The sequence below is a fragment of the Calliopsis andreniformis genome, chromosome 10 (assembly GCF_051401765.1).
Source record: "Calliopsis andreniformis isolate RMS-2024a chromosome 10, iyCalAndr_principal, whole genome shotgun sequence".
NCBI classification, from domain to species: domain Eukaryota; kingdom Metazoa; phylum Arthropoda; class Insecta; order Hymenoptera; family Andrenidae; genus Calliopsis; species Calliopsis andreniformis.
This window is the reverse complement of record NC_135071.1, coordinates 10,301,335-10,314,278: the sequence shown is the minus strand read 5'-3', so window position 1 is coordinate 10,314,278 and position 12,944 is coordinate 10,301,335. Positions and strand designations below refer to the sequence as shown.

The 12,944-nt window shown below is 37.1% G+C and overlaps 1 protein-coding gene across 2 annotated transcripts in view; it reads right to left on the bottom strand.

Moving 5' to 3' along the window:
- Positions 1–190: 190 nt before the first annotated feature.
- The window catches only part of LOC143185331 (uncharacterized), a 73,605-nt gene continuing 60,851 nt past the window's right edge, over positions 191–12,944 (bottom strand). For both annotated transcript variants that reach the window (XM_076388277.1, XM_076388278.1), the window contains 4 exons: positions 9,819–10,042; positions 7,586–8,741; positions 5,209–5,682; positions 191–3,374 (listed from right to left, as the gene is read on the bottom strand). In XM_076388277.1, coding sequence (XP_076244392.1) covers positions 2,793–3,374; positions 5,209–5,682; positions 7,586–8,741; positions 9,819–10,042 — 2,436 coding nt within the window. In that variant the 3' untranslated portion in view covers positions 191–2,792. The remainder of the gene's footprint in view (positions 3,375–5,208; positions 5,683–7,585; positions 8,742–9,818; positions 10,043–12,944) is intronic.

Sequence of the window (12,944 nt, the reverse complement as noted above, 5' to 3'; positions counted from 1 at the left end):
CGAACGAGTGCGCTTGCTTCAATCGATATATATCGTTTGTTTCGAGATGCGCTGAATTTGAATTTTGAATATTCGCATTGAAGAACATGTTCACGTATAAAATCAAAATACGGCAATCGTTAGAGTGGAATAAAATAGTTCTATAAATAATACTGGCGTACGATTTTTCATACTATATATAGATAAATATAATTCTGAGTAAATAAACGTACTCTGAGAAATCTTCTGTGAATTCTACAACGAATAGTTATGGAGTACCAATTCTTTCGTGTTATAAATTACTGCGTATGAATTTAAATCATAGAGCGTTTACGAAAGAATGATTCGAGATTTGAAAACATTGTTTACTTTATTGTATACTCTTTTCATTCGTGTAGTAGGTACATATCAGCATCTAAAATGCTTTCCATTGTATAGTCCATCGAAACCCTTACGCATTCTTTGTATTACTCTCTCCCTCTTTCTTTCGCCCACACGTACATGCATTCACGCGCACATTAAATATAACCGTATCTTTCTTATATTTCGCTGCTTCTCAACATTCGCTCTTTTCCTCCCATTCATAAATAAATAAATTATAGGCTAGTATGTACAAGATTTTAATAGAATTTTATGTCTTATCTAATAGTCATTTGTCACTTAACAGATTTATACATACATATATATATAAATTTATATTCAATAAATTTATATTTATATTTATATATATATTCATCTTGTAAAGAATCTAGAAATATTGAGCTTGGTCTGGTCAGTATACGTCATAATATTCCCATTAGTTGTCGTTATTTAAATTAAATTATATATGTATATGCACGCGTGTGATTTCAAAAAAATTATTATAATAATTTATTTATAACATCGTAATTTCGAACAGCTTTCTGTCCGTTTGTGGTACAGTTTCTCAGAAATATAAATCCGTGGAGGAGTAGAGGGACTGGTGATGCGCGAAACAATGAATGAATTCAATTTTGGGAAATAAGAATTGTGCAAATTCATAGAATTTTCACGTAACGATATTCTAACATAAAAATCCTCCACTTATATTGGAAATATCGAAATTTTTAGTGGCATAAGAAAATATTTCGATTGAAAATCGGAGGCATTTCGAATATTTCCAGATGTCCCTCTGATTTTCACTGGAAACACTTTTTTATATCATAAACAGTTTCGACAATGTTTACGTAGATTAACACGAGATACCGCCCGTGTAAGTATAATGTGTATATGTACTTGTATATATAGATATATTTCTTTGTAACAACAGATTATTTCAATCTTATCGAGAAGGACTTCGTGGAAATGTATGGTTTTCTAAAAAGAAAATATTCATTCTTACAGAATAAAATAATGGAAAGATGTCTAGTTGAGGGAGATAAATAAGAAGGAATTATTTGGCGTTCAAATATAGGTTTTCTTTGTTAAATTTCGAAACGAAAGAAAGCATAAATTTTGTAATTTAATATCCGTCCTGTGTGTAGGCTTACACACTTAATCCTTTGGGTACTGATATTTAAATGCTTAGCCGCGTGCAGAATCTTCTAGCCGTATCTATGAATCATGTTCCTCGAATGCCTTGTAGACGTTCAACGCACGTTATTGTTCGACTGAACGCATTGTATGCATGCGTCCATAGCACTCGAAGAGTTAAATAGATGTTTCGTAAGCACTGCTTACGGTTTAACTTTAAATATTTCAAGTATAATATCCCCTCAGGCACCTGTGATTATTTACAAGTCAAGAGCTAAATAATTCGAACAGAATCGAAGTTTTTTGTTTTAAATTAATTGAAGAAAGGAATGTTAACGTCGAAGAGAAAAATGGTAGAATTATCTTCTCTTCTTTAAGATTAGTGACAACATTTAGTAGTAAGTTGGCTATAATAAAATTATTATAAGAGAGACGAAGGAAAACTGAACGAAGTGTGAATGGTCAATCAAGAAGATTGATTAATCGCTAACAATAGGTAATTCCTTTTTGCAATTAAGAGGATGACTATACTTAGTCATTTATTGTGCTTGTGAAATAGTAAAATATGTAAATCGATTATTCTTGTTGAAATTGAAATCTACCATTTGCGCGTGGACAGGAGAAGTTTTGGGAAATTGAAACCTTAAAATTATAATAACGATGGAAAAGGAAGGGGCATGATCGATCGGCCCTCGAAAATTATATTCATTATTATAACCGATAGTTAAAAAGATTCATTACTCTTAGGTAAGTCTTCATAGTAGATATGATTATCTAAATATAAGTTTAAATCACTAGGTATAAACCTCAAAATTGGAAAAAAATCCCGTTGCTCTCTAAACAGATACAGGTATTCTACGTAAATTTGTCGATATCGTAAGAATTGTTTGATCGAACTAAAATTCTGCCCAGAATAAGTCTAAAACATTCAATTCTTTTCTATAGCTAAAACATCGTTTAGAATTTCAAACAAAAAGTAGGGAAGCAAACGAAAGTGAGAAATGAGTGGTCAAAGGTTGAAACTTAACTTAGAGAAGAAGTGCTGGTACACGTAGAACATAAATTCCATTTGCAGTTTCACCATGACAACTATGATACCTTTCCTGCAGAAACAAAAGACAGACTGGGATCTCCCCGATTGGACAAGGTTACATCATAGTCTCGCTACAACTGGTCAAACTATCGAAATCTAATTGTAAGTACGGGCAATGGTTCTGGCAGAAGGCTGCACTTCCGGCACCACTTGCCGCTCCATTGCACCAGCCCTCGGGATGCAATGTGCTCGTGAAGTAACACATTACGTCTAGGATTTCGTTAATACGCTAGGAACCCGGACTAGCGTTCTCGCTGCTTCTCCGTCTAGCCTCTAATTCCTGAGCGAGCATCGTGACCTCCCAATTGTTGTGCTCGTCCCGTACCACCGACTCCTCGTCCTCAGTGTCGCTTTTACTGGCCCTATCGAAGTCGTCCTCCGACTTGCTGCTGTCGCTGTTCGACTCCAAGTCGATCGCCACGTCTTCCTTCCACAAGCTCTGGGGAACAATCGAACTGGGCAATTCTTGGAGCTCTAAAGTTTCCTCCTCGGAGTGCTCCTCCCAGGATCGTCTGTTTTGAGAGGTGGATTCCGTGGAGGGCGAGGAACGTTTGTAATGGGAACGGGTGGTTAGAACTGTGTCCACCGAGCCATCCCTCATGAAAGGATGATCCTCCCGGTCATCGTCCAAATCCTCTTCCAGGGAAGCATCGTGCTCGGTGCTATCCCCCTGGGACTCGTCCGCGTTCCGCAACTCTCTTTGCTCCAACTCTTGTATTCTCGTTTGCAGCTGCGATATTATTTCGTCTCGTTTACGGATCTCCAGTTCCAACGACGTGAATTCCCGCTCGAATTTCGTTTGGACGTCCTCCTGAAAGTTTATTACGACTAGTAGGTACAGACGCGCATGTGGGTAACTAGATTGATCGACTTCGTGATTCGTAAAATGAAAGCCATCTTTTGAATATTTTCAAAGTCAAATTCAGGAAATTAGAAGTTGGAAGAATTTGCTACGTTATAATAGAATGTGTTACTTTTTATTTTATGAACTTTATTGTACTTCTTATTTTATATCTGTCTGGCATTCGAAATATTCATATGTACTTAAGGTAATACTGTGTCAGAGAACCAGACTAACCCAAGTCTATTTTTTTTAGAATCAAATTATGTACAGCTTCTTACTGCTTTCTTTTAATTTTATTAGAATAATATTAATCTAATTACGTTATAAATAAAGATGTAACAGTATAAACTACTTCGAATACTACGGTAAGAAATGGGCGATCGCATTGTTCTATTCTATTCAAAAGTAATAAAAAAGAACTTGAGTCAGATTTGCAGTCAGGTATAAAATAGTTTATACGTGAAAAATACAGGTACTGATGTATAAATGTGTCTTTAAAGTAATATAAATACTTTTTTATATGTGTCTGTGACACTAATGTTTATATAGGGTGATTCACGCAGCTGCAGCAAGCCATATCTTGTTCTTTGGTTGAAGTTACAAGAAAATGTCAGAGGAAAAAATAAATGGTTCCGAGGAAAACACGAGGTGATATAATTAGCTTTTCTCTAGGTGGACGCGTAAAGGCCATATTGTGGTCACGGTCGCTTTTTTAAACAGAATTCTACCTTTTTTCTTGTATTTACATATCGAAACTTCTTGTTATTCTACGTAAAAAAGTAGTAGGGAAATATAGTCGAAAAATGAATACCTCACGAGGTATTTTGAAAACTTATTTTTACTGAAAGAGATGTCAAACGTTTTTCCACCACATTTTAAACATTTTGTATATTTTTTAATTGTTTTCATTACTTAATTAAGTTGTACAGTAATATAAGAAGTGTTTATGTGATATGCTATGTAAACAGAAGTATTTGAACATCTTCTTTAATAAAGATGATTTTTGAAAATATATCAGGAACTATTCATTTTTCGATCATATTGCCCCTTGTACTTTTTTACATAGAATAACAGGAAAATTTGATATGTGTAAGAAACAAGGTAGGGTTTTATTTAAAGAAGCGACTGTTTGCATTCATATATTTTACGCGACCACCTTGAGGAAGAAAACAATTATACCATCTTATGCCTTCCTCGAAACCATTCATCTTTTTCTCAAACATTTCGTTCTAACTTTAACTAAGAAAAAAACAGAGCTTGTCACACTTACGTGAATCATCCTGTAGAAATGTTAACTAATTTCCATTCACCGTAGGAACAAGATACAATTAATGATGAGAAAATTAACGAACTGCAAATAGTGATATAGAGTAAACAAGCAAGTTAATAATATTATTAATTTATCAATAAAGACTAGTGTGCAAATAAAACGAGATCATAAGTGCCTGGGAAACTAATTTGCTGCGAGCAGAACGTAAAGGAACTTTGCGCGAACTGATTCGAACTTGGTAACTTCTGAGTCAATATCTTGAAGGGAAATTACTTGAAACTGAGGATCGTTGTGGAGCTTCTCAGGAAGTGCTCTTCTTTCAATCGTATTTGTCGATGTCTTGGCATTATGTTGAATTTTTAGAAGTTTCATAATAACGCGTCCTCAAAAATCCCGGCGCATATCTTACAAACATTTACATAGGCTAACAAACTGAACAGTACAGTGTCTACTGTTATCTATGTTTGTGAAATCAATAAATGTTCGACAGTGTGGCGTATGAATAAAATCACTTGTGGAGGAAAAACTCACCATGCGACCTTTAATGACTTCTATGATACCAGATACTAGGTCCCCTAAGTATTCGTCTTCTCGTGGCCGAGATACCATTTGCAGGATACCTCCGCTGCCCAAAGGACGGAAACTGAGTTTATTGGGCGGTGGCAGTGAGGCCTGCTCTTGGGAATCGGACAACTGAGACCCAAGCGAATAATTTCCCGGGATCTGCTCGGACGGTGGACTTTGCAGCGTATACTTATTAAATGTGACACTCTTCGAGAGCTTCGAATGCCGCGCAGCATAACCCTCTATAGTCGGAGCCCTCATTAACTTTTTTAATTCGGCGGTGGCCGCCTCACGATCCGGCGTGCTTGTTGTTGAAGTTTCAGAGCTACCCGTCCTGCTACCCGCAGACAACTTCTTCAGGATGCTCTTCAGATTCCGTCTCTCCAGTGTCTCGTTTTCAGGCGACAACTGATCTGATGGCGATGTGAACACTGATCGATTCTAAAAGAAACGATATCTTGATGGCGTAAACAGAGTCTGTAATATACAGGGTGTTCGATGACAGGTGTTAGAAATTTTAAGAGGTGATTCTACATGGCAAAATATGGTGAAAATCAAGAATGATTCAATTGCGTTTGAGTCTTCGTTTCGGAATTAAGGACCAGTCACGTTCATCCATTACTACGACCGTCAGCCAAATTTCAAACATAGAATTTCGAGGTTCTATGCAGTATTTATGTTTAAGAAATAACTTTTTGTAGATAATTTGCAAGTAACATTATTATTTCTTAGATATAGTTACTATATTGAACCTGTCGTTTCTACGTTTGAAATTTGGTCGGTGGCTGTCGATCGTAGTGATGGTTGAGCGTGACAGCTCCTTCATTAACTCCCCAAATAGTATATCGCAGTTACCAGTAACCCATCAGTGTTAGTTAATAGTGATTCCAGTAGAAGCTAATATTGCAGGGATTAATTATTGTAAAAAAGTCCAGAATTCGTGTGAAATGCGTCTGACTTGGGACTTACTCTACTGTCGGCGTACACTATCTATAGGCCAGACAGAGTAAAGCCACTAAAATAATCACCAAGCTAGACATATTTCACGCGAGGCATTTATATGCATATTCCAGGCATTTTCTTAACAATTACTAAGCCTTAAATACAGTTTTGTCATACTTAATTTTTGGGATATTTTGGCATCTGAAATCACCCCTTAAAATTTCTGACATCGTGCACCCTGTATTGATTGCTTTATAGAAGAACGCTAATAATTAATAGAATAATAGTTAAAACGTAAAGGCTCGTTCCTATTAGTCAAGTTACTTGAAAGGCTTGTTCAGATTGGTCAAGTTACGTAAAATCAAGCCACTTGTATTTAAGTTGTATTTAAGTAAATATAAATTCAATAATTCATAAATAGTAAATAGTAAGTAAATTCATAAATAGTAAGTATTTCAAGTTAAATAAAATAGTCTGCTCACATTTATTAGGTTGCCTCAAATAACTTGCATTCAAGCTATTTGAATTGAATCAGTAAGTTGAAGAACAGTAGAAGTAAAAAATTAGCTATTTTCACATAATCTCAAAATTAAATATATTATATTTGAATTTCAGAGCCAAACTGTATCAAATCATAGAGAAAAAAGTGAACTTAGTACATTCTGGCTTTAGAGTTTATAAATGTAACACACATAGAAGTACACAGTACATGTTAGGATCAAATATCTCAAAATGTAACTTTTGAAGTTGTACTGTTCTTTAACTCACCAAGTCAATCCAAGTGTAGTAACATGTCTAATCTGAGCGGATTTAGACGAAATAGAAACCTAAGAGGATATTTCAAGTCCAGTGAATAACAGATTCACATTAGTCAAGTTGGTTAAAATTACTTGTATTCGAGTAACTTGACTAAACTGAATGAGCTTTAACTAACTGAATTTTTACACAAGGAATCCTTCATCTCATATCGTTTTCAACACACAGTTGCATCCACATGAGATTGTTCTGCAGTTTAATAGGTTTGAGGGAGCGTATCAGAATCGCATGTATTTTATACGGAATCGACGATCTTGCTCTCGTAAACTAACGAACTTCTGCGTTTGGTGTCGGATATATTGCTGAAGTTTCGCTCATTTCAGAGGTACATGTATAGCAATAATTGTTAGAACATCTGCATATCAGAAGCATGAGCTGCGTAGAATGTACTGGGATGTAATTTTAGCACGAATGGGTCTAAATGTCCACCCGATATCTCTATCGCGAAAGTAACTGTGATCGTAATTGAAAACGTTCATCCGATAACTGTAGATTTGTAGCATGAAATGCGATATTCAAATAACCAGCGGTCCATGTTCCCACGGTCGACTGACGCTCTGAAAGTTCAATAAAAAGTGCCACGTACCTGATTTAGTTTCTCCAATTTCCGGGCGTACTCAATGGCACAAGCCTCGGAGTGGCTTCTTGTTAGGTTGCCATCAAACTCGAGCTCAGTGTTTTCACCGCAATCGAGGCTCGAACTTCGCACTGCCCTCTCGAGCTCCGCCAACTTCTGCCTTTCGTTAAGTATCTTGAGCTTCTTGACGAATGGCAGACCGCAGTATTCTGGCGAGAGATCGTCGACAGAAGCATACATCTTGGTCTGCTGCCGTAAGTGAACCAGACTTTGCTTTAGCTGCAATCTCCTCGCTGGTGGGCTTCTCTGCGGAGAATTTTCCTTATTCGTTAACGAGGCGTCTTTAAGCATGGCCCAGGGTTTCTTCGCGCTGGAGCCGTTCGTGTTCTCGCCGTTGGAGGTGGTGGGCGGTTTGGTCGTCTGATCAGCAGGCAGCTGCGGAGATGGCTGTTTCTGAAGCTTCGAAGTTGGTTTAGGGGATTGTTCCTGCGATTCCTCTAATATCGTGCTCTTGGGAAGCAGGGGCTCCTTCGTGGGAGCTTCTTTGTCTTGGGCCTCTTGCTCGTTCTTCGCCTTTAGCAGTAATATCCTTTGGAGGAAAGGTAAATTCGGGTTGGTCGGGTTCTGAGCGTCAGCAGTAGATTGCTGTTGTTCAGGGGTGTGCATCTGGGTCTCCATTAAATTTCTGCGCTCCTCACGTTCCTCCTTTTCCTTGAGTAGTCTCAGTCGAGCGAGCAAAGGCAGACCAGCACCGAGAGGCGAGACAGGTGGTTCCTGGGTGTTGGATGCAGACGCTTCTTGACTATCGTCGATCTTTTGTTGTCGTTTAAGCGTCGCCGCTTTCGGCGTTAGCGGCTGAAGCTCAAGGCTCTCCTCGGGTCTAGTGTTTCGTCTGCTCTTTCGTAAGGCATTTTTCAGGCCCTTCACGTCGCTCTTCAGCTTGTCGACGATCCTTTTCCCTGTACTGTTGTCCGAGGAGTCGTGGCCTGGCGATGTTGGCTGGCGTGATGCTCTTGCTACTTTCTGAGCCTCCATCAGCCGCTTCCTTCCAAGATTCTGCAGAATCTCTTGAGCCTCTGGATAGTCTTTCATTGCTGCGAGAACGTCCTCACGGGAAAGACTAAAGAGTTCCGAGTAACCTACTGAACGAACATCGGCTGTGCGTCTGAAATTACGAGTTCGTCAGGATTTCCATTGAAATATTCATTTTTTTTTTTATATTAGCGTTCATCCTTCATTTCTCAAATGATTTAAGAACTACGAAGGCATATTCACATTTTGAGCACTTTGCATATCAAATATGTGCTTTATGAAAATATTTATATCCATGATCCATTCGTTGATATTTCTTACCAGAGGAAAATGCAGAATTTAAATAAGATTTTCATTTCGATTGATATATGTATAAGATATTCGACAACAGGTATCAGAAATTTAATGAAACCGCATGTCAGAATAGGACGAAAATTTAAGAATGACGAAATTGCATTGAAGGTTTCGTTTCAGAGTTGCTAATTTTTGCAAAGTGTCTAATAACTATAATCTACTGTAAGCGTGCATTACTCAGATCAGATACAGCGAAGTCAGTACAATAAGTTTTAAGTCAGACACTAACTCAGAAACGAAGCTGGTAACGTAATATCATTTATCTTCATCTGTCTTATTTTGACATGTTGAATCACCCCTCGAAATTTTTGATACCTGTCGTCGAACATCCTGTATACCCTGTAACTACAGAAGGAAAGAAAAAGTTAATAATTCTTTTCTGATCTGACTCTTAATTAACAATGTTCCATCATAAGAAAAATTGAACCTCTTATTTTTAACATTTTGCTTCCAAGTCGACGAATTTTTCCACATAATGGTAAATTATCGAGCAATCTTTGAAATATTCTAGAAGTAGAAAACACTAAATTGAGAAACTAGGGCGAGTTGTATATGTGCCAGGGTTACAAAACGGGAAAAATAAAAGGGAGCGAAGTTAAGAGGCAGTTCTATCGATTTCGTCCTTCGACAATTGCTGTGTTTTCATTTCTGCAGCAATTCCAACTGTTCTTTTGTTACATGAATTTTGGTGATTCTTCTGCATACGCTGAATAAAATGAGCAGAGAACTCTTAGAAAATATAATGTACTATAAACCTTCGGGCTTTAAAATAATAAGCCGAAATGGCAGATTTCTTGAACTTTGTTCTATTTAAGATGTTGCAGAGAAATGAACTGCACGATTTAAGGGTACCTACTTATTTAATCCGTCCAGGTTGAGTATTCCAATTTCCCCAAAGAAGTCTCCTGCTTTCATGGTAGTTAAAACTCTGCCCGTTTCGCTGATCACTTCCAAAATCCCGTCCGCTATTATGAACATTTCCCTAGCGACCTCACCTTTTCGACATATCGAGTCGCCAGGCGTAAATATGTACGCTTTCATTTTTAGCACAAGATCGTGCAGGAATTCGGGTTGACATTCCTAAAACACACAAGGGAAAAGGTAAGTAAATAATTTCTTCATACATTAAATTAGTTAAAGATATAATTTGTTTCGCAAAATGTTCCCTCACGCTTTGATTGAAGTCTCTAAAGGTCAACTGGGAATTTATTTCACTCGTACCTGTAAAGCGAATAATTTCGCTTTATTTGTTGAGCTCCATTGAAATACGATTGATAAAAATTTGTGTCGCGTACGTAAATAACAAATAAGGTGTCAATGTGATACGGTAATAAAAGAATATTAAATATTCTTCCCTACTTTATATCTGTAATTAAAAGTCATATAAACTATCACTGAAATTAAAAGTCATATAAACGGGTTGATCGCAGACAACTGCAACAAAAAGTTTTAAATAATTTGTTATTTCTAATCTATAATCTATAGATTATAACGATCATGACTGAATTTTGTTGCATAGGTCTGACATCTCCACGATTGGTCGATAGACTGTACAATAATAAAGTTTTCATCGATTTCTTAGGGATGATGCATCTTTACGCATGTCTTTGTTTCTCCACCAGAAGAAACTATGACGTATAATTTTATAGAATATTTCAGAATCTCAAAAAAAGAAACATTTTTTATTTGAAGTATTTATGGTATTTTGAAAGTGTAAAAATTTCATCTTCAATCGGAAAAAACAGTAATTTTGCTCGATCAAGTGCCGCAGCTTAGGGCTGGGCTCAGGTCTGACCAGCCTCTATCGTGACTGGTAGTCGATTCGGCTTCCCTTGCTTTCAGCCGCGGAGATAATTGGTACACGAGAGCAGAAGCAAAAAAAAGCTTCCATCGATACTCGAGCTCGACATCCGAAATCAATGACGTCATAAAAGATAACCATAGCATTAGGGATTAAGAATTAGGAAAAATTGAAGTTTCATATTTGTAAATAGATTTTCACGTAAATAGCGCTAATCGATTCCTTGTGCTCTCCTGATGAAAATGATATCGAACACAACGTTCTTCCGATTATTTATAACAAAAATACTTAATAACTTAATTTGTGGAAAGGAAGAACTTACGAAGTAGGGGGGATAGTCGCGACTCTCGATCGAGTAACTACTGAATTTGTTACATTACGTACATGCAGTAGGTCAGTACTCAAGCAATATTTCAAAAAATAAATTCTTTTGCTCTGTTGAATATGAATTTCTTAAAACACACTTATTCTGTACGATCTTCAACCAACACTTCTCTTATTTTCTGATGACCTCCTTCCACAATAGTCGATCATTGCAGCTTCAAAGACGCAAACAGTAGTTTCAAGTAAGACCTAGCCTCTTCTTTTCGATCTCTCGAAGATGGAGCACAATTGCTTCCGAATAATGGAAATTCTTTTGACATTATTTTCGCAGGAGCAATTCCCCTTCGAATGAAAGATTTCTGATCTCGCGGTTAGACAGTGGAACCAACACTCTCGTGACAAACGGCTGTGGGCTTTGCAGTAGACACGCTCGATGATGTGAAAAAATCGTCGCTCTCGAAGTCTTATGGTGCCAGATGCTTTCGATGTCGGCTATTTTTCGAATCTAGGACAATCTATATCTTCGTCACATATTGCTGGAACGTGTCCTACGTCTTCGTCGTACTCTATCATTCAATTGCAGCCCAGAGAACAAAGATTTCGAATAGACAGGAAGGTCCAAATGAAATCCTCGAACCTTTTACACATTACACTGCAGCTCTTATTCGGGCAAGTTAAACGGTAATGCTTTAGAGAAGAAAATTTTTTCTCTTGACTGTTGAAACTGTTTAATATTTAAATGGCACATTGTGTGAATATGTTATGAGACGGTTCTACTCTTCAGTGTAGATTCTATGTCCCACAGTCGCCACGTTAAAAATAAAGTACAGGAGATATAGCGGGATGAAGAAAAAAGAAATCTTTGGAAGATTTGGAATAGGGATAATCTGTGAATATTTGAATAGCTGAGAGCTTAAATATGAATGATAGATACTCAAACGTCGATTAGAAATATTTATTTCTTGGTCACTGTGAACAAATTTATCCATGACCCCGTTTTTCTGTGGCAGGTCTCGTAGTTATTGTTTGTTGGGTGGAAACTAAATTTAATTCTATAGGTAACTACAAAGGCCACGCTTTTAGTCAGCTATTTCCGCTTCAGCCGCAATACCTCACACCTTTTGCGTTTCAAAATCAGTTTAAGGTCCATACTGTAGGTACTTCTGCGTTCAGTTGTTAAGATTCGCATCACAGTGCCTCTGAAATGTCTTTCAAATTACTTTGCACTTCGATAAAGTGCAATCAGGTTTACTTCATCGATACGACAAGATCGATCCTTTTTCTTTCGCTCGAAGAGTTTCCGTAACATTTTCGACGAACAAAGTTTCTCTTCTGTTTCTTCGAACTTCTTGCTGCGGGATTCGTCTTACTGTTGTCACGTAAACTTTTCAAATTTTTCTATTCCAATTCTTGACATCTGTTACCACCTTACCCTAGTTCCTTATTGACCCCGTGGCAGAATTTCAAATAATTTGTACGACCCTTAACCAGTCTAACCAAGGGATTATACACGCAAACTTCGTTTTACGCGTTTAGTTAGCCAGCGAAACTGAAATTGTCCTATCTTCAGCTGCATTATAGCCCATAAAATAACAAATACAAAGTCTTCTTTGGTTGCATGTTGCGGAGAAACTTTTATTAAGAACCGACGATCATCAATATAAAAAGTATTAACAAAAATAAAATAAATATTGAACTTGGATTATTCCTAATACCTCGAGATTCAAACCTGAAGCGCCCGTTTGATAGATAACTGTACTATTTTTGGCAGACTACTGGTAGATCATTGTTTCAGTTTCGATCAATATTCTACCCTTATTGTTATTGTATCCAACGTACGCAATTCTAAATAATAAG